The 22500-nt window shown below is 49.4% G+C and overlaps 1 protein-coding gene across 1 annotated transcript in view; it reads right to left on the reverse strand.

Annotated features, from left to right (window-relative positions):
• LOC139703340 (neuroligin-4, X-linked-like) overlaps positions 1-22500 on the reverse strand; it is a 175338-nt gene that overhangs the window by 105336 nt on the left and 47502 nt on the right. Inside the window, exons 2-4 of the mRNA XM_071606662.1 lie at positions 6705-6764; positions 4235-4387; positions 3908-4011 (exon numbers count right to left, since the gene is read on the reverse strand). Of these exons, the coding sequence (XP_071462763.1) occupies positions 3908-4011; positions 4235-4387; positions 6705-6764 (317 nt within the window). The remainder of the gene's footprint in view (positions 1-3907; positions 4012-4234; positions 4388-6704; positions 6765-22500) is intronic.

The following is a 22500-nucleotide window of genomic DNA, read 5'->3' on the forward strand; positions in this document are numbered from 1 at the left end:
GAAGCTAGGCGGGAAAATGGAATAGAAAGGTGCAGCTGCAGGTCATAAAAATCAAACGGAGAGCCGGGTGCAGTGGGGCACGCCCGTCATCCCATGAGCTAGGGAGGCTGAGGCAGGAGGATCACGAGTTCAAAGCCAGCCTCGGCAAAAGGGAGGCCCTAAGCAGCTCAGGGAGACCCTGTCTCTAAATAAAATGCAAAATAGGGCTGTGGATGAGGCTCAGGGGTTGAGTGCTCCTGAGTTCAGTCCCCAGTACAAAAGTCCTACCACTGAGCTAACCCCTAGGTAGATTACTAGAGGAGAGGGACTGGTAGAGGCTGGATGGAGGGGGAAGTGCTGAGGTGGTACTTTGCTAAGTTGCGTTGTCCCCATTGTGTGCTTGTACAAGTAGGTAAGGACAAATCCCACCCCCCGTTATGCAACTTTATAACACAACCATTGAAAAGATGGGGAATCGACGTGGTACCCACTCACCAATAGAATACTACACAGCCAGCAAAAAGGTAAAACGCTGTCATCGACAACGCCAATTGATCACACAGCAGCGTCTGTACCTTGTACCCCCCAAATACATGACACACGGGGTAACGCGTATGTGAACGTGTGCCATTGGGCCACTCGGCTGCGTGTGCACTTTTCAAAGCATCCTGTGCACGATAAATTCATGCATTTTTTTATTTGTCAGAGCACATTTCTTTAGGTCCCTGCAGGCGTCCTGCAAGTCCCCTCTCTCTGTCCGTCACCTCGGCCAGATGCATGTGACCTTTCTGACTTGTGTCCAAAAGTATGTGCCCAGCGCAGCCCAAGGGGCTCATGCAACCGGTCACCTGTGGACAAAAAAGCCGTGCCAACCTGGGGTGGCATTTCTCACTTCCCTGACCTGGTCAACGGTGAGCACCCAACAAAGTCAACGGATCCCGGAGGTCACCCTGGTCCTCATCCCATGGAGATCCGTGTCAGCTCTGAGACTTCTCGGGGTTGTGACGGGCGAATGTCATCACTGAGACCGACGCCGCGGCACCGAGAGCCACCTGCCTTGTCCCATTGGGGACTGTCAGTCATGTGCTCACGGAGGAGAATGAGAAATGAAGGATCTTTCTCTGTGGAACAGAGAAATTCACCCTGAGCTGCTCAGCACCAGGACGGACCTGGGCCAAGGGCCAGAGCCTCTTATTTCGGTGTGTGTCCAACTGCAGACGGCGAAGCTGGGGCTCAGGAGACCGTCAGGGTCCCTCTGAGGTCACATAAATCAAGATAGAGACTGGAGGTGATTTGGGGTTCAGTATGTCAGAGTCCCGATCCCGATTCAGGAGAATCATTTGACCAGAATAAACCAGCCCCAGGGGACTCAGACTTGGTTTCCTTGTGGGTAAGATGCAGCCCCTGCCGGTCAGCGAGCTCAGAGAGACTAAGCACAGTACCTTCAACAGTGACCCAGCACCACCCACCCACCCTGCAGGTGTGGGATGATTTGGTCCTAAAGGGGAAAGGGAGGTTTGACTTAAACCAACAGCATGATACGACATCTGTGAGACCCCAAATCATACCATACCCCCAAAGTCCGTCCCTCCTGCATCTGCAGAACATAACAGAATATCGGGAAGTTCTGCAAGTGTCTAGCTGGATGGATTTCCTCAGGAGGAAGGGGTCCGCATGGTGCTAGGAGGTGCAGGGGTGAGAGGGAGCTACGATTGGTGCAGGAGGCTGCAGGGCGCGCAGCTCAGGAGGATACTAAGGTGCGTCCTCAACAGGTCGGGACGCCCGACACCTCCCTATGGGAACCTGTGGGTCCTGAGTGGCTGGTGTTGCAAACCTGCCGTGCAAAATAGTATACAGCAGAGAAGAAGCCCTTCCTCAAAAAACACCGGGGGTCCAGCCCTCCCAGGACCTGGGGGAGGTAGGACAGTCATTTGCTCATTAGGACGATGCAGGACAATTGCTTGGGATCCTGTTTCTCTCTTTCTTTCCTGGTTTGGTATTTGCAGGATCGAACCCAGAGACGTGAACAGACTGCACAAAAGTCCTACCACTGAGCTAACCCCTAGCATCTTCAGCTGATGGTTTGTGCACAGTGATGCACACCTGGGATCCCGTAAGATCCAGAGGCCGGGGCAGGAGGATCGCAAGTCGGAGGCCAGCCTCCGCAACTCAGGGAGGACAGAAGCAGACCAAGTCTCAAAATAAAAATATCAAAAAAATTTTAAAAAGGCTGAGGAATGTGGCTCCGTGGGTCAGCCCACCTGGATCCGATCCCTGGGGACTAAAAATATCTTTCCTGGAAATCTAAGTTCTTGTCTTAGGGACGGTCACCATGGAGACGCCCAGTCCCCTGGGTTGGGTCCCTGCAGGGCGGTGGGGGCGATCTCTGTTACAAAATAAAAGCCTCCCCGGGACTTTTATTTTAAAGACGCCATGGCTAAAGGTCAGCCTCCGACTTTCTGGGTATTTGCATTTCTTTCTTTTTTCTCTTTTCTTTAAGATAAATCAACAAAATGCAGGGGTGTCCCCGAGCTGTGCTGGCCAGACGGAGCCTCGTTCAGAAGGACAAGAAACCCCAGGGCTGACGGGGACCCCAGAGAGAGAGAGGGGGAGGGAAACCAGGCTCCTTGGAGGTCCGGCCTCCCTCTGGCACCTGCCTCCCATCCCGGAGGCCAAACAACATTTTGTGCATTTTAGCCAAAGGAGACCCTGCCCAGGACCCAGGGCTGCCTCCCGCTCGCAGGCTCCTCCTTGGGGACAGTGGCCTTATCACATGAAAAGACCCCGTGGGGACCCTGCCCCAACTTTCCGCGTCCACCTTGTGGCCAAGAAGGACCTTTGTCAACCGCCAAGCATCCCAGGCGCCTCTCTCAGAAGCCGGTGGCCGAAAGCCACTGACCAGAACCTGTCCCCAAAGGCATCCAGAGAAGCCGGCCGCAGGGGACCGCAGAGATTTGCACGGACCAGGGGGACAGACAGGGGGGACCGTGGCGCTCGGAAGGCAGCCGAGCCCCTGGGGGTGCGTGTCCACCCTGGGAGGACCTGGTCCCTGCAGGAGCCGTCCATCAAACCCAAGGGCACCAGGGAGGGGGCAGCTGGTGCTCCCCAGCCAGGGACGAACTCCTGCCACCCACCACCTCCCGGGTTCCCAGAGAGGGTCCCCTTCCCAGCCACTCGCCATGACATCACGGCCTTCGTCACAAGGAAAAGCAAGTATTTTTGCAGCGATGACCAGTTTGGAGACAGCTGTCCGTCAAAGTCAGGAGGGGGACCTGGGCGGGGCTCTCTGGGGACTTCCCTAGGACCCCCCATAAAACCGGAGGGCAGGAGGGGAGGGGCACGCTGTGCCCGTCCTGAGAGGACCCCTCTGTCCCTTGAGAGTGTCCCCTTCCCCTCTCCACCCCTTCAATACGCTCCTGCCTGTCACTGTGATTGACAGGTCTGACATTTTGCTGAGTTGATGGGAAGAATCTTTGCAGGAGGGTCTTCCTGCTGCCGCAAATTCCCAGAATTCCTTGCAACTCCAGGGCATCCTTATTAAAAACTCGATTAATTTTAATTATTATTATTATTATTATTATTATTATTATTATTATTATTTTTTTTTTTTTTTTTTTTTTTTTTTTTTTTTTTTTTTTTTTGCCTTGCAAACACTTTTTTGTAGATTGGGGAATATTTTCCGTGAACTGGGCAAAAACATGGACGACCCTTGAGGAGGGACGTCTTGGACTCCGCCCCCCCATCCCCCCGCGACTTGGCCACGTGTTCAATGCACAGTTGACCTTGAACCCCCAGCACCGTCCTGAATGCCCTTGACCTCTCCACCCTACGATGGCACCTGGTCCACACAAGACCTGAATTCCGTTGCCTAAGGCTGCAAGGAACAAGGTCCTGGGTCCCCATGGAGCTGGGAAACCCGAGGCGCTACCTTCTTGCACATGAAGACGACCTTGACCCTGTCGACCACCGCACAACCAGAGGGAGAGGCGCTATGCACCGCGGTCACCAGCGACCCCAGGACCCCGCAGGGTTCTGTATGAACCGACCATTGTCCCAGGAGCAAAAGGAAAGAGGCATCCTTCATGGCAAAGTGTCACTCGGTCTCGATGGCTTTAAAGACTCAGGTTAGACAGGTGGTGGGACTGTCCGGGACCCGGAGCCGCAGGATTCGAATGCACGAGGGCCCCACCTGGACAGAAAGCCATGGTTGCAACAGCCGGGGCGGCCCTGCCGGGGGCAGGCCTGGGTCACTTACCCAGGATGCCCAGGCGGTAGTTGATGGTGATGACGATGACGTTCCCGTAGCTGGCCAGGATGCTGCCGTCGATCATGTTGCCCGTGCCCTCCATGTAGGAGCCGCCGTGGATGTAGACCATGACCGGCTTCTTGCTGCTCTGGTCGTGGATATCTGGGGGGGAGAGCAAGCGGGGGACACCGTAAAGAATCACACTCAGGGTGCCCGCTGCGTCCAGGGGGGGACAAGGGACCGAGGTGGCGTCCCCTGCCAGGAACCCCATGTAGGCAGGTGGACAAGGGGGGGCAGGCTTTGGAGGCTGGCCACGGCTGGGACGTGTTCTCTGCACCGAGGTCACTTTTGGAGGGATGCTGGGGGGGGGGTGAGGTTCAGGGGAGACCCCCAGCCTCCAGGGCCCCACGTCCTGCAGCGGAAAATAGAAAAAAAAAATCAAAAAGGAGAAGAAGAAAAGCAAAAATATCTGGGGAGCAGAAAAGCATCTCTTGGTCTCTTCTTGTCGGTGCCCAGAAACGGGGGGAAACCAGGGGGTTTTTGCTTTGCTCAAGAAAGATGCACAATGGGTCGGAACTAACGGAGATCTGACCTCGAGCCCCGGGTGGACTTTATTTCTGATTTTTTTTTTTTTTTTTGAAATTAAAATGGACCTCAGGACGCGGATTATTTGGAACAGGACGGACGCCCTCGTTTGTGGCTGAGTGTCAAATATAAAAATATTTTAAAAGAAGAAAAAGGATCTGCTCTCCGACCAGGACAGATACTGATCCAACACAAATAAAGAGTTCAGAGTTATCAGCAGAACAGAATCCCCCCAAAAAATCTAAAAAAAATAATATATATATATATATATATATATATATATATATATATATATATATATATTTAATGGATGGCAGTGATATGTCACCGTATCTAAGGGACAGAAATACGGAAAGTCCAACTCGAGATGAGATGTGGCCACTGCTCGGTGTTTTGGGACAGAATGTGAGTGTCCCTGGGGAGTTGGAACTCGTAAGTTTTTCTTGCTATTTATTATTTTAAGGTTATTATTATTTTATTTTAATTTTTTTTATTTAAGGAGGTAAAAATGGTATCTTGCCATGGAGGTGAAAATCCGGGGACCATCTTCCGAGAGGGCCTTCGGGAGAGTTTTGATTCCAGAATCCATTTTAGCGTTAATTAGCCGTTGGGGTAGATTTCACGTTTACGGAGACTGGACTCGATTATAAATATCGGCATAAAAATGTAGGTATGGATCATAACTATTGATACGGAGATGTAGATCAATATGCAAAAATCAGAGACATTGGTTCGTTGTCAAAATAAAACCTATTGCTGGGCCGAATGGGGCACAATTATAATTTTAGCAAGTACGGAGGCTGAGGCTGGAGGTTGGAAAGGTGAAGGCCAGCCTCAGTCGTAAGGCCTTGACCCTATAAGGAGACCCTGTCTCAAAGTTTTAAAAATAAAATAAAAAGGGCTCGGGGTGTGGCTCAGTGGTTGAGCATCTCTGAGTATTCAATCCCCAGTACAAAAAAATGAATAAATGGATAAATAAATTTAAAAAACACACATTTTTGCTTCTGTGTTTGACAAAGTTTTATCCTTTGAAATCATCAGAAAGGAATTAGGCGGATGACCTCCCGTTATTCTGCAAGATGGCTCCCGTTAGAGATGGGCAGTCTGTTGGGAGGTTTTGCACACCTGGAATCCCAGCAGCTGGGGAGGCTGAGGCAGGAGGATCACGAGTTCAAAGCCAGCCTCAGCCAAAGGGAGGCTCTAAGCAACTCAGGGAGACCCTGTCTCCAAATAAAATGCAAAATAGGGCTGGGGATGGGGCTCAGGGGTCGAGTGCCCCTGGGGTCAATCCCAGATACAAAAAAAAAAAAAAAAAAAAAAAAATCAAGGTGAAATAAAGGAAAATTTGAATTTTCCTCCCCTCCCACCACCAAGTCCAACAGATCTTCCATGAAACTGTTGGGACATTTTGCAGTGGGTGGAAAAGATCAGAACACCCACGTTTCAAAATAAAATCTTCCCGGAAAAAAAAATATCACATTTAGAAGGACGGAAAGTGGATCGTGCACATGCATCACTTAAAATTCTACTTTCTCTTCTTGGGACCAAATAGGAAAAAAAAAATTAAAGAAAAAAAAAGGTGGATTTCTTTGCAAAACGTGTTTTATTCCATCTCATGTCTAGAAAGAAGGTCTGCAGATCTTCCAGCCATTTCCGGTCCTCTACGTGGTGACTGGGATTTAAAAATGATGACTACTTTATTCTTGATTTTTTTTTTTATTTTGCAAGAAGAAAATAAAGAAAGAGGCACACTCGCGTGTTCCCGTTTCAAATAAGGGGAAGAAAAACAGGTTGAAATGGGGGAAAAAGTGCACAGAGAGAGAGAGAGAGAGAGAATCAAATATAAAACCATGCATGGGAGTTGAGCTTTGGAAAAAAAAAATTTAAAAAATACCTTCATCGTCACCACGATCATTACTGGTGATATCGTCTGCGATTTTCTTTGTGTTGGCTCCTGGGTCATATTGTAGAAGTAAGTGAAGGAGGGGAAAAAAAAGAGAATTCAAAAACAATAGATTTGCCAAAAATTCAGAGAGAGATTCTACCCAGTAAAAAGAAAAAAAAAATGTAACACAAAAAAGTTGAAATCTGTTACATTTGGATTTCAAAAAAAAAAAAAGAAAGAAAAAATGGGATACGGGCAAATGCAGAGAAACAGAAAGATGTCCACAAGAACCAATTTAAAACGTTATTTGTAAAAAAAAAAAAAAAAATGTTAAGAATCCCGTGAAGATGCAGTTTGGGGGGTTAACATGAGACTACTGCAAAAATAAAAAAAGAGAAAAAATTAAAAAGGAAAGAAAGAAGAAAAAATCTAAGGTGAGTTGTTCCAAAAAAAATTTTGAAAAAAAAAAAGAGAAAGAGAAAATTAAATCATTTAATTTAATTTTTAAGAGATTTCCCACATTCTTAAAAGCAACGCATACGACAGACTCAATGGCTTTTTGAAATTTTAACCGGTTTCAAGGTCAAGAGCCTGATCAAGGTCACTGAGGACGTTGGAGTAAGGAAATTTCACCATTTAAGAAGAAATGCACTTAAACAAGAAAAATAGGATTTTCACTCAGAGATCACAGATTTGCACACTGCCTGCATGAGAGAGCTGGGGACACCAAAATTGGGGGCCAAAAAGATTGATTTTATCCCTGTGGACTGGTTTCCCAGTGCTAACAGAGGTCCCTTGCAATATGCACGTATTAAAATGAGAATCAATGGCCCCGTGTTGGAAATGGTCACCAAATGTCACTTGGAAGGTCTCTCAACTGGAATTTGTTGGAGAATCTGCCATCACCTACCTTGTTCCCGTTAAGCAAGATCTCAGCCGCAAAGGACGGTCCACCTGGGCACTGGGAGGTGAGGCCAGATCACCCACACCCAGAATGGCCCCCGCGACCTTTGCCCCCGTGCGCCATGTTGGATTTTATGTGCCTTGGGTAGATGAGGCTAAAACATGGAGCGTCTGTTGAGTCCTGCTGGGTTTTCTAGAAGCAGATGGAGCCTGAGAGTGGACAGCCAGGTGCCAGCTGGGTGAAGGCTGTCCATCAATCCTGCAGACTTTGCGTTTTCTCCAGGGAGAGGGGATTTAGGGGTGTGGGCCATAAGTCACTCACTCACCGGGAAGTTGTGAGCCACTTGCTGCATTTGTGCAGAGCTCACAAGACCTTGAGCATGTCTGCAGAAGCTACCTGTGATATCGCTGTCTTCCTGGGTAAAAATAAGGTGTCAGAATTGTGATTGTGTGTGACTCAAACACCCTTGAAGGACCCTCCCGGGGTGGGTACGGGTGGCTGGTTAGTGGATCCCTGGTGTTTGTGGAGGACTTTGGGAGAGACGACGTTAAATTGCATCAACAGGAGAACATGGACCACAGAGCTACAACAGCAAGGTCCTTGTGATACCTTCCAAACCCTGCACCCCGCAGTTTAACCTCCTAGAAGTTAATATGCACCCAGGAACAGGGAACAAGTGGGCAAAACGTCCCCCTTCAAGACATTCAGTTCCAAATTCTTTAAAAAAAATCCAATGTTTATAGCAGCTCAGTTCATAGTAGCTCAGCGATGAAAGCAACTTAGATGCCCTTCAGCACATGAATGGATAAAGAAAAAGTGGTTTATATACACAGTGGAATATTACTCGGCCATGAAAAAGAATGAAATGATGGCATTTGGTGGTAAATGGATGGAGCTGGAGAAAAACAACTTAAGTGAAATAATCAAATCCCCTAACACCAGAGTCTGGATGTCCTGTCTGAGATTCAGACGGTGACATAGAATAAGGCACATGAGTTCACTGCATTAGACCAAGGGGAATGAAGGGAAGGGAGGGGGGAAGGGAATAGTATAACCAAAAAGAACAAATTTTTAAAAAAACTTTAAAAAGCGTCATGATATTACCATATCGATTACACACGAGCAATAGCTCAGCTCACTCTAGCATGATTACGTGTCCCAAAACTTAAGAGCATTTACAAATCCAACCTGTCATCCCAGCGGTTTGGGAGGCTGAGGCAGGAGGATCACGAGTTCAAAGCCAGCCTCAGCCAAAGCGAGGCCCTAAGCAACTCAGTGAGACCCTGTCTCTAAATAAAATGCAAAATAGGGCTGGGGAGGGGGCTCAGGGGTCGAGGGCCCCTGAGGTCAATCCCCCATACTGCCCACGTCCCCCAAAAAATCAACACTTAGAGACAGAGGCCGCTGGCCTCACCAGTCCCCCATCCCTCCCAGAAGGACCCTGAGCTGCCCCGAGTATCAGAGCGCTGTCCCTGGTCCTGCTCTCGACATGGCCAAGTCCAACATCAGCGAATGCCGTCTGGGGGGTGCTAATGTGCAGAGTGACCCCCAGCCCAGGGGTCCCCGTGCCCTCAGGAGTTTCCACTGCGCAGGTCGCCCCCGGGGAAGACGCTACCCACTCAGACCCCCGACTCCTCTTCTTTCCGGGTGCTGTTTGGATTCAGCCGAGTGACCCTCAGCAGAATGTCCTGCATCCGAGTAGCCCCATCGCTTTCCTGGAAGGGCATACAGAGCCCCACCGTCCACCTGCAGACCCACCGTCCACCTGGGGTGCTTACCCACCGAGCCACGTCCCCAGCCCTTTGTCTTTCCGCCAGGGTCTTATTATGTTGAGGTCTTGCTAAGTTGCTGAGGCTGGCCTCCAACTTCCAGTCCTCCTGCCTCAGCCTCCTAAGTTGCTGGGATGACAGTTGTGCCTCCGTATGGCTGGCTGCTTCCTCCTCCTCCTCCTCCTCCTCCTCCTCCTCCTCCTCCTCCTCCTCCTTAGTGGTCAAATCATTGGGATCGGAGCCTCAGCGTCTCCTGGGTGCGACTCTGACATCGGCACATGCCTGGAACCACTCCTTCCTGAAGGAGGCTCGGTACCCTGGAAGACCTTTGAGGAGCCTTTGCAAAATCTGTGTATACGATGGCCCGTCCCTCGGGGTCCCCACTATGTTCCTGAAGGAGTTTCTGAGCCTCCTGGTGGCAGGCGACATGAACGTCCATCACGGTGCACTGGGCCCCCAGAAGATGTTCGCCCTCTACCCGTCAATCATCCCACCTGGCGGACAGAGATGTCACTCAGGGAGACGTCGATGTCACCTCTTGCCATCTCATTAGCATTAACCCGGCCGTGGTCATTCATTGGGTGGACTCTGTCCGAGTCCATCTAACGGAGACGGCCACCTTTTCCGTGCATTTTGATTTCCAAGTGAAGTCCCACGTGAGCTCTCCATTAAAGGTCTCTTCCAAGCCACCGTCACGGATATTCAGCCTGAGGACCTCCAAGTCCTCTGGGGGAAACAGAAGGAAACAGAGGACGTCTGCCTTTGTCACTGCTCTGGAACAGAGTTTGATTTCAGAGAGGTTCGAATCGGCAGGAAAATTCAAATTTGCAGAACAGAGAACGGCCGTGTGTCCCTCTCAGGTTGGTCAGTCTTCAACCTGAACATCGTGTGGGTAACTGTGTTGCAATGATCGACTCAAGTCCACGTAGGAATCCTCAGAGTTTTTCCCATGACGTCCCTTAGGGTGTCAGGGTCCCCTAAAGGACTTTGTGGATCATCCACTCTGTCATTGAGGTTTTCCTGGTGATGTGTGTGGTTGCACGGGGACACGGGGTTTTACTTTAGCTCCCGGAGACCCACGGGGGACTTCTCACCTGTGACATGTGCAGATCCAATAAAAAGAAACTGAGAGGTGAATCGGGGATTCTGTAAATCAAGACCCTTGGGGTGAAGGCGTCTGTTTATTCCTTCTCTCCTGCCCCAGGGAACGTTTGTGCATATATGCATCTCCTACTGTTGAGTTTCAACCCCAAAATGCCTGACGTTGATCCTCAGAATGTTTCCGGTTGGATCTGAGGACAATTTAGGGGGGTCTTAGGGTACGAGGGATTGAACTGAGGGGCACTTGACCCCTGAGCCCCCTCCCCAGCCCTATTTTGCATTTTATTTAGAGACAGGGTCTCACTGAGTTGCTCAGGGCCTCGCTTTGGCTGAGGCTGGCCTCCACCTTCGATCCTCCAGCCTCAGCCTCCCTCTCTCCTTCCAGGGGGCTTTCTTCTTCCGTTGCTATTTCAGAGTCACTGTCTCAAGCCATTTGCTGAATTCACGGTGGGCACGGCCGCGAATGCTCTGTGACCACCGTAAAAACCCCAGCAGGTATTTCTGGCCACACTTAGCAAGGACAGGATGATGGCGCAAAGACCGTAAGTAACTTGGTGCACAGGACAAGTCATCAGAGTGGTGGAAGGTGAAGTCCGGACTCGAGGACTAACTCCGTCGTGAGCGGCTGTCATCCTGCTGTCCAATACGGGGGGGGGGTGCTTAGGTGCGAGGGTGTCCTTGAGTCTGGGAAGAGGAAGATTCGGTTTTGCTGCAGGAAAGACGTTGGTAAAACACACAGATCCATCAGGCCACCGTCCGGGTCTTGGGGACTTTGCTGGAGGAGGAAAAAATGCCACCAATAACAAATGAGCACCAGGGACACTTATGTATCCAGAGGAAAGATAGACTGTAGCGAAGAAGGCGAGAAGTAGTGTCCCAGATTGGGATGGAAGAGACCAGCTTCTTGGAAATGAGAAGAAAACAGAGAGATTTGTGGATCCAGGTGTTGAGAGCCACAGCCGAAGGTGCCCCAGCAAACTTCCAGCTGATTGGCTCACAGCGACCCCAGCAAACTTCCAGCTGATTGGCTCACAGCGACCCCAGCAAACTTCCAGCTGCCAGCTGATTGGCTCCTCTGCAGTGATGCTCATTGGGCTGTTTCCCCGCCCTTTCAGACTACGGAGCTGCTCATTGGGGGACTCTTTTGGCTCCGCCCACGCGACCCAGCCAATCGGCCTCAAGAGCAGGAGGATTGTGGGAGGTGGAGAGGCTTGTGGGAAGCCAGTGGTGGCAGTTGGGCTCTGAGGGAATTCCTGAAGAGCTCCTGTGGTGTGTGTGTGTGTGTGTTCTATAAATAAAGTTCCTTTCTGCTTGACAAGTGGCTCCTGAATTGTGCCCAGCCAGACTGCGGCATCCAGGTGAAACGAAGCCACCCTCATATCATTTCCCTGGTACAGATGACCCTTCCAACAAGATGGTGCCCCCAAATTTGCCACAATGACCAGACAAAGAAAAGGTGGCACATTGCTAGAATGGAATATTAGGCGGCCAGAAAAAAAAATGCTTTTTCTGACAGAGTTTGAGTGCACATAAGGACATTGTGTGATGTGGAATATGCGAGGGACACAGAAATAATGACCACATGTTCCCACTTACATGGGGAAGCTGAAAGGGTTGATCTCAGAAGCCAGTTTTGTGAGACAGGATCCTGCTCAGTTGCTGAGGCTGCCCTTCAACTTGCAGTCCTCCTGCCTCAGCCTCCCCAGGGGCTGGGATCCCAATGTGCCCCAACTGTAACATTTTTCTGTATTTCCATGAGGATTGAATTCCTTTGTGGAGTAATAGGATTAGAGGAAAGGGTTTTCTCTAATGCAACTATTTAATCTCATGCACTTGATAATTCCAAGCCAACCCTTTCACTCTATCGTAAATCTGTAAGTATGGGCGCTTCACCAAAATGCAGGCTTAATGCCTCGTGGGGTGTTTACGGAGTTCTGCTAAATGAAAGCCATTCAAATAAAAAAATTAAAAAATCATAATAATTGGAGATCACCAGAAAAAGTATTAGCTACCTAATGACTGCATTTCTGCTATAATTATGTGCAAAAATCCCTCCAGGTCACAGATTTTGATTATTATTACTAATTATTATTATCATCACTATTATTATGATTATTTTCAGTTACAAAAATGCAAATAACTAAATTCAGCACAAAATATTTACCAGCACAAAAAAAGAGTGAGTTAAAAAGCCACACGGGATCCACATGCCCAGTCTTCACCCCAAATCCCAGCCTCGATCTCACGGCCAGTGTGTGGGTCGATGTCCCAAATGGATTTCAAACTGTACTACAAGATCCTGCCTCTGGGACCCTCTCAGGAAAAGGGAGAGTTGACTTGGTTAAGTCCAACTCAAAGAAATGTTCCTGAAAGAAAAAGGTCTCACCCTTGGTGGGTGTCATCTCAGTAGCTTGGGAGGCTGAGGCAGGAGGATTGCATATTAGAGGCCAGCCTCATTAGCTTAGCGAGGTGCTGAGCAACTTGGGGACATGGCTCACAGCTGCGTAACACACTTGTGCAAATGTCCCAGCCACGTAGAGCCCGAGGGCATGTCATTTGCTAACAGACTGCATGTGACACAGTGGTCCCCTAGTGTCACTGTGACTCCAACATGGGTCAGTGTCCACTGGGGGCTCTGCCCAACAGGAACAGCGCCTACTGGGTGTCTGTGGGGCACCCCCAATGCTAAGCAATGCAGAAATCTGCAGGCGGAAATGCAAAGAGACGCGGATGATTTTGATAAATGGTCGGAGCAAATGTGTAAACTGCAATCCAACACTTATTGCACGTATTGTATACATAAAGCACACACTATGTGCATTGTGCACGTCACACACAGATTATTTTAGTGGTAGACGATGTTGCAAATGTATTTGTGACTTTTCATGCCACATTATTTGTGAAAACGTCAGGGTGATGTAGAGAATCATGTTATAAATGCGATTAGGTTTATTTATGGCACGGGGACAAAGCCTGTCGCTCTGTCATTGGGAGGATGGTGTCAAGAGACGACCTTTTCTCACAACCTGCACCCGAGGAAACTCCCCCAGGTGAGGAGAAAAGTCGGTGTCAGAGAGTCCTCAGGTGGGAAGGAGGATGCGGAGAGCAGAAGGTGAGACCCCGAAACCCGGCCATTTAAGTGACTTATTACCACCTTTTATGGACGGACCACGGACCTTGTTTGCATTAAGATATTTGTGAACGAGAAACACAGTAGGGCAGCGCGTTGAAATTGATGACGATATTTTCTAAAAAAGAGTTGTCACTCCAGACAGAAAGGCAATCGTCAGAAACACAAGAGAGAATAAGTGGGTGACAATGTGGGGACAAGGCTCCCTCCTACATTGCTGCTGGGACTGCAAATTGGGGCAACCACTCTGGAGAGCAGGATGGAGATTCCTCAGAAAACTGGGAGTGGACCCACCATGTGACCCAGCTGTCCCACTCCTTGGTCTATACCCAAAGGGACTTAAAACCAGCCCATACTACAGGGACACAGCCCCATCAACGTTTATAGCAGCTCAATTCACAACAGCTGAACGGTGGAACCAACCTAGGGGCCCTTCAACAGATGAATGGATAAAGAGACTGTGGTATGTCTACACAATGGAATATTACTCAGCCATAAAGAAGAATGAAATGATGGCATTGGCTGATAAATGGATGGAGCTGGAGACTATCAGGGTAAGCGAAATAAGAAGATCCTCAAGAACAAAGGCCAAACATTTTTTCTCACATGTGGATGGTAATGCACAATAAGGGGGAAGAACAGAGGTGCTTTGGATTAGGCAGAGGGGACTGAAGGAGGGAGGGGTATGGGGTAGAGAAGACAGTAGAATGAATGGGACATTAGGACCCTGAGTGCATGTGTGACCACAGGACATAAAGATACTTCCTAAAAACCACCAGGTGCAAAGCCGATCCTCAGCTGGTCCAGAAAGCCGGGGATCCCCAACTGCATACGGAGTGGTCACTGAGGGCAGGTCCCCCACAGCGAGGCTCACAGGTGACCCTCTGAGGCAGTGGTTGGATCACAGGGCGCGGACCTCACCCGTGGATGACGCCACAGCGGGCTGAATGGACAGTTGGGCATTGGGACCCACTCGGGGGAAGTGGTGGCTGGACCTGAGCAGAGTCACACGGTGATTTTACAAGGAGACCAGGTGGACTTCCCACCATCTATTCTCTCATATAATAGGTTTAAGGATAGTGAAGACGGAGACCCAGTTTTTGCCCCATGTAGCCCATGGTCTCCTGCGACAGGCCATGATGACTTCACTTTCACGTACCCTAGTGACCTGCAGCTCTGTCCCTAGAGTTGCGAATGGCAGGTTCCATCCTTTTTGAGGGCTGCATAGTATGCCATGGTGTCTTTGTGCACCACATTCTCTGCACCCCTTCATCTGCTGATGGACACTGATGCTGCTTCTCTAGCTCGGCTGTTGTGAATGGTGCTTCGGTGACGTTGGAGGACAGGCGGCTCTTCGACATATTGATTCCATTTGTTCTGGTTCATGAGGAATTGTGCAGTTTACCCCAAGTTGAACAGGACACAAGGCATGAGAATATTCAAACCGCGAATGTACTTCCTAAATACGTATGATTCCACTTAAAAAAATAAACGTCACCTGGGTGCACTGGTGTATGCTGAGAGCCATTCTGGGGATTCCCCGAGGGTGTACACCTGTCGTTCTAGCAGCTTGGGAGGCTAAGGCAGGAGGATCGCAAGTTGGAGGCCACCCTCAACTACTTATTAGCAAGGCTCTAAGCAGCTCAGTGAGACCCTGACTCTAAATAAAAAATAAAGGCGGCTGGGGACGGGGCTCTGTGGTCACGGGCCCTTGGGTTCAATCCTGGGTGCCATAAATAAATGACTCTCTGACAGCCCATCTCAACCCTGAGCCAGGGATCCCTGTCACCTGAGTTGTGGGGGGACAGTGAGGTCGGCTGTGGGTCCCCCCAGTTCCAGGTCATGAGCCCCCAGGCTCAGGGATGCCCGGCAGCAGTGCTGGAAGTCAGGCCAGTCACCCTGGAGAGCTGCCCAGTGTCCAGCCGTCTGCACGGGCTTCTAGGACCTGCCCCGGCCACAAGGGGACGTGCTGGGTCCGTGGTCCTCTGCATGGGCAGGTGACATGGTTACGGCTAGGGACCAGAGCGGACGGAGAGGGTCAGGGAGGGGCTGTGCCCAGTGTCCCGAAGCTGACCGCCTCTCGTCCAAGCCCTTTGGGGGTAAGGGACAGAGATCGGGAGGAAGACGGGGACAGTTCAGTAAGGTCACAGGCATGGCCAGTGTCCTCAGGGGCCAGGACCCGGGTAATAAGTCACCGAGGAAGAAACATTTCCGCCAGGGCCTACATCCCGAGGGGACGCTGACCGTCCACGTTGCCGCGGTGTGACATCAGATGCTGCAGGAAAATGAAGTTAATAAGACGTTTTAAAATCTGGGTTCCCCCTGGAGGGATTGCAAGGGTGACCGTGGTCGTCTTGGCCACACGCGATCCTAGAACAAGCAACGAAGAAAAATGTCCCTGTTCTTCCAAGAGCACAGTCTGGAATTTCAGGAGGGAAGACACTGTGGTGGACCGGATCCCGACCATGTCCTGAAAGCCCCTGTGTTGAATGCAGGTCCTCAGAGCTGCAGGGACCAGAGTGGGGACTGACCGGGAAAGACGGGAGCCCCTGAGCTCCGACCCCATGGCTAGATTAATTTACAGATTAAATTAATGCACGACTGTGATTCTAGCAGCTTGGGAGGCTGAGGCAGGAGGATCGCAAGTTGGAGGCCAGCCTCTGTGACTTAGTTAATTATGGATTAGACCGTTGCTAGGTGGACGGAGGGATGGGAGGTGGGACGTGGATGGAGGAAACAGGACCCTGGGGGTCTGTCCTGATGTGCCCCCTCTTCATCCGGTGGCTCCTTCTCGCTCTGATCCACACCAACATGAGCTTCCAACATGACCGTCCGCCATGTTTCTTCATGGACTTGGTCAATCCTGGGGGGTCAGCCCACAGGGAACATGAGTTCCAGTCCCTCCTCCTCCAAGTTGTCCTTCTCAGGGATTCTGGAGGAGTCCACAGAAAGCGGACACAGGTACGTGCTCCAAGGAGGCGTCAAAGAGGAACTGATTTTGGAAGGTGCATCCGTCCAAGATGGAGCCTGGGAATCCATTCTGCAGCAAACCAGGGGACTTTTCCCACAGCACAGATGGGACGAAGGACGTCAGTTTCCTGGTGGTCACTCCTCGAAGGCCAGATGGAAGAATGGGGGCCACGCACTGAGCACCTCTTGAGCAGCAGTGTCTCCTCTCTGGAGCATGGAAAATCCACGGAGCTCTGGGTCACCTGCCGCCATCTTGGAAATCCCAACCCAGCCAAGAGGAAGGAGCCCTGGACCACCTCAGTGTTGAGAGCCACAGCCAAAGCAGCCCCAGCAAACTTCCAGCTGATTGGCTCACAGTGGCCCCAGCAAACATCCAGCTGATTGGCTCAGAGTAGCCCCAGCAAACTTCCAGCTGATTGGCTCACAGTGGCCCCAGCAAACATCCAGCTGATTGGCTCACCGTGGTCCCAGCAAACTTCCAGCTGATTGGCTCACAGTGGCCCCAGCAAACTTCCAGCTGATTGGCTCACAGTGGCCCCAGCAAACTTCCAGCTGATTGGCTCACCGTGGTCCCAGCAAACTTCCAGCTGATTGGCTCACAGTGGCCCCAGCAAACTTCCAGCTGATTGGCTCACAGTGGCCCCAGCAAACTTCCAGCTGATTGGCTCACCGTGGTCCCAGCAAACTTCCAGCTGATTGGCTCACAGTGGCCCCAGCAAACTTCCAGCTGATTGGCTCACCGTGGTCCCAGCAAACTTCCAGATGCCAGCTGATTGGCTCCTCTGCAGTGATGCTCATTGGGCTGTTTCCCTGCCCTTTCAGACCATGGAGCTGCTCATTGGGGGACTCTTTTGGCTCCGCCCACATGACCCAGCCAATCGGCCTCAAGAGCAGGAGGAGTGGGGGAGGTTGAGAGGCTTGTGGGAAGCTGGTGGTGGCACTTGGGCTCTGAGGGACTTCCTGAAGAGCTGTGTGGTGTGGTGTGTGTGGTTCTAAAAATAAAGTTCGTTTCTGCTTGACAAGTGGCTCCTGAATTTTGCCCAGCCAGACTGCGGCACCTCACTAGGTCAGCTCTGTTGGTCAATAGATGGGTCCAGCTGAGTACAGTGTCCTGTGGGCAGTGGTCGATTCAAAAATGTCCACTGTGACTAATGAGAGCAAATTAAAATATTAATAAAACAAATTAATTAAAAAGGAAATGTCCACTGCATTGGACCACGTGGGAGGCTGATGACAGGGTCACAGGTGCTGGAAATCGACTGCTATGGGACTCGCTCAAAAGGTCATTAAATGATTATAATTATAATTGCATAAATTCTTCCTCCAAAATGAGGAAGAATGAGGCCCTAGGATGAACATGAGCCACAGAGATCTAAAAAAAAAAAAAAAAAATTTAAAAGGAAGAAATTTGCACACAGGATATAAAAAAAAAAAAAAAAAAAAAAAATGTTTATGGAATTTGAAACTAAAACTAGCACCCGTTCCAAGAATCTCACTATTGGGTATACAACCAAGGAAAATCACTACATTGAAGAGATGCCTGCATTCTCAAACTCCCGAGTTCTTTGCAATGATACTCATAATAGACAAGAAATGGAACCCGCCAGGTGCCCACGTATATGGGTGCACAGGTGAAGAAAATGGGATCAGTGTATAAAATGGAATACTATACAGATAAGAAAAGGGATATCATTCTAACTTGAGCCAAAGTGGACTTAACCCGGAAGACATGCTAAGTGAACTAGATCAGTCTCAAAAGACAAAAATTCAGAATGATGTTAGTCATACGTGGGACAGGAAAGGTTTGATCTCATCCAATCAGAGAGTGCAGTAGCAGAAGCCAGAAGAACCGGACACAGAATGATTGATGGGTGGGCACAATGGAACCCACATCTGCTCAGGAGAGTCAGAACAAAATGGCGGCAGGGCCTGGAGGAGGATAGCAGCTCAGGACAGGGCACCAGGGAGCAGAGAGAGCTCTGCTCACCAGGGACAGGACAGAGACCCCAAAGGCACAGCCCAGGGACCCCTCCTCCAGCCACACCCACCTGCTGCAGTCACCACCCAGTGAGTCCATCCAAGTGGATTAATCCACTATGAGTCTACACCCAGTGAGTCCATTCAAGTGGATTAATCCACTTACTGTGTTAAGACTGTCATCATGTGACCACTTCAACTCTGACTTCCTGCATCACTTCACACATGACCTTTTGGGGGACGCCTGCCACCTAAACGATTGAGATGGAGCGAGAAACACACAAGACGGCTTCACTTTCTGATCGGTAGGAAGGTAAAATCCATCTCCCCTCCACCGTCACCCTATGGTGTGGACGCAGACGCAGCACAAAGACCCTCCCTCGACGTGTCACAATACGAGGCGGGTGGACTCAGCCGTCACTGTTAAAATTTCATGGGAAACAGAGGAAGGGTGGCGGATATTTCCATGTCACAAATCACGTCATTCCCACATTGAACATGTTCAGTAGGAAAAAAAAAGGTCTAATTTCTTTTAATTATTATTATTATTTTAAATTTTTTTGTGAGGAAAGTGCAGATTTTCAAGTTTGATTGTTGAAATCAAGGTTTTAGGGTTACCTGGGTCCTTGTGGGTTGGTTCAATGACCCTTCCGATTTCCAATGGTCCCAACCTGAAATGCATCCACAAGTTTGATCTTTTTCTCATGCAGGGGATGCATTTGCAGAAAGTGCTCTCCCTCTGGTGGGATAAGAGGAGGAACTAACAGCTCCATTCAGCCCAGAGACCAGGAGGGGAAAGGGACTCCATGCAGCTGACCACTCTATACCCCGCTGAGGGGCATCCAAAGGATCGGAGCGTGAGGTGTTTGCAAAACGGATCATGGGAAGTGAAGAAAGTTTGGAAACTCCATCAGGGACTGCTTTCCCGGCTCAGCAGAAACCTTTTTAAGTTAGTATTTGCTCACTTAAGGCCATCGCGGAGCAGCGCAGAGGAGAAGTGGGTGCAGACTCTAAGGAACTGAGTACAAAGAGCTTCCTGGGAACCTTGCAGGGACCAGCTCTGCTCGGTTTCTGTGCCGAGGAAACAAAACAGTCATTTTGTTCCAATCCCCCCCACGAAGATCCCCAAATGCATTTTTGCAGGGTCACCAAAAAAATGACACTTTTTTTAATGTCAGAGGGGGGGGTGCATCATGGTTTTGGGGAGATCTTGAGAAAATCAGCAGCTATTTTAGAAACCAAGGATCGGGGACGGCATCGGGGGCCACGGTGCCTGGTGTGTCATTAAAGTCACTAAATGGGAGTGATTTTTAAATAGACAACAAGAGACATGGAGCCGTGCAATTTGCCATCAAAACACGGTGACATTCAGAGCCGATGGCAGAGTCTGGTCGCATAGAATAAAAGGCACCAGGCGCCGGAGAGAGCTCACCGAGGATTCACGGTGACGGACACAGAAAGGTCCACACAGCAATCCCAGACTCGGGAGGCTGAGGCAGGAGGATCGAAATGGGAGGCCAGCCTCAGCCACGTCACGGTGCACCCCGGGAAGCACTGGGAGATGCGCAGGGGACCGCCACGTGCCCCCCGCCCTCCCGGCTCCCTTTTCTCTCCCAATTTACAGCCATTGACTGTGACCCACAATCAGCACCTTCCAACATCTGTGTTGGCTTCTCCCCTAATTGCTGGGGCCACCCCAGCCGGCAGCTAATTACACACTGTCTCATTGTGTAATTGCCACTTGTCTTCTGTGTCCCATGCAGACGGGGAGCACCGAGCTCACTGCCTACCAACCGCGAGGGCTTTCCCATCTACCCACATACGTACTTCGCACAGTGGGCTTTATTTTATTTTATTTTATTTCATTTTATTTAATTTCATTTTATTTTATTCTCTCTCTCTCTCTCTCTCTCTCTCTCTCTCTCTCTCTCTCTCTCTCTCCTTTTTGATTTTCATTTTTTTTTTTTAAATTTGAGACAGGGTCTCCCTAACTTGTGTAGAACCTCCCGGGGTTGCTGAGGCTGGCCTCCAACTTGACAGCCTCTTGCCTCAGCCTCCTGAGCCCCAGGGGTAACTGGCCGGAGCCACCACCGGGGGCCCAATACATATATATTCAGCAATTCTTTTCAGTTGGGAAGCAATTAATCAGATTCTGCAACACCTAATGGAGGTGTGGAGAGGGCATCGTGACCTTGGAGAAACACACCGAAATAAAATCTAAACCAAAAGTGATGAGAATCTTAACCGGATTATTTACTGAGAAAAAAGAATCATATTTGTTATTTCCTGCCTGAAGAAAATAGTTTAGTGCCATATTTTCCTAATTTGGTCATCAAACAAGTATGTTTTTTTCTATATAATTCGATCCGTATTTTTCCAGCCAAGGTATTTAAAAAAAATTGAATATTTCCTGAACCCCCAGCTGGTTACCACGTTGCCTTGATTTGGCTTCTCTTGGGTAGAAACTGAATAAATGATAGATGTCTTTTCTTAGCCAAGCAGTTAGCTGTAGCATCATTTTAAGTATGGAGACAAGAAAGCAGTATCCGTATTTTTATGTTTTATTTGCAGCTTTAATTTCAAGAATCTAGGTTCCATGGTACAATCCAGGTTCATGGGACAAGCTACCTACATGTGGAACATTACGTGGGAAGGAAGATGACCTATCCCTTCTTTCTGAGCACTAACTTCCTAAACATACAAGACCCCCGAGACTTGTGCAAACTGGACTATGACTTTGTTATGGGTTAGGAATGAGGCGTCCCCAAAATTTCTTGCAAGATATAATGCAAGAATTTGCAGAGGTGATCTGATTGGGTTGTGACAACCTTATCCTAATCGGTGGATTAATCCACGGAGCCCCCTCTTCAGCCCTATTTTGCATTTTATTTAGAGACAGGGTCTCCTTGAGCTGCTCAGGGCCTCACTTGGGCTGAGGCTGGCTTTGAACTCACGATCCTCCTGCCTCAGCCTCCCGAGCCAATGGGATTACAGGCATGTGCCACCGTGGGCAGGTGGTACTCATTGTTAATAGCTGCTCATGTAAAATGACCTGTGTCTGAAATATTTCTAGATTATCAAATTAACATAGTAAAAGCAATATCACCCTCAAAAATATAGATGTACAGATCTTATAACAAAAACTAGTAAAAAAAAGTTACAAAATTCAAAGGCTGAAGACTTCACAGAGAAAGTTCAGCCATTTCCCAATTATCAATAAAATATATGTCACTGAATATTGGTTTTCCCATTCCGTGGACATATTCCACAAATCCTTGCAGAAGACACTCTCTTCGACAGAAGAAAGTCAAGACGCATCCACACAGAACCGAGTTGGGGTCTCAGCTCATGAGAAATCTGTTCCTTCAATAGCAAGAAACCCTGTGGCACCAAAGTCTTCATGTTTCTGTGACAATTGAAATATAGTGACTGTAGCCAGGAGGTGGCTTGTGTGGACTTGTGGATTATTGGCATGTTCCAGGTCATCCGTGTGGGGGACATCACGTTATGTCCATGTTAGATGAACCTTTCACTTCTTCTTTATGGCCGAGTAATATTCCACTGGGCACATATATCACATCTGTGTATGCCACCAGTGAAACTCCTCTTGGTATCTGTTACGCCCTGTCCCATTCACTTCATGCTACGTCACCTTGAGTTCACCTTGGGGATGGCTCTTGTGCCTACCTACCTACCCTCACAGCTACCTGTATACCATGTTGGTGATGCTTCAAACCTTACCCAACGTCTGAGCTGAGAGCAAGATGTTGAACGCCCCTGTCCCTTTCGTCACCCTGTGTGACGATGACAGAACCCAGGGCCAGCCACTGGGCAGCCCAACTGAAGACCTCGATCTCGATCCTCAGCCTCTTGGTCCTTCTCAAGTCTAACCTGCAGCCCACTTTCACCTCATTATAAATCATCTTTGGCTTCTTGAATAAGGACCCAATTTTC

Source organism: Marmota flaviventris, chromosome X (genome assembly GCF_047511675.1).
Source record: "Marmota flaviventris isolate mMarFla1 chromosome X, mMarFla1.hap1, whole genome shotgun sequence".
Classification (NCBI taxonomy): Eukaryota; Metazoa; Chordata; class Mammalia; order Rodentia; family Sciuridae; genus Marmota; species Marmota flaviventris.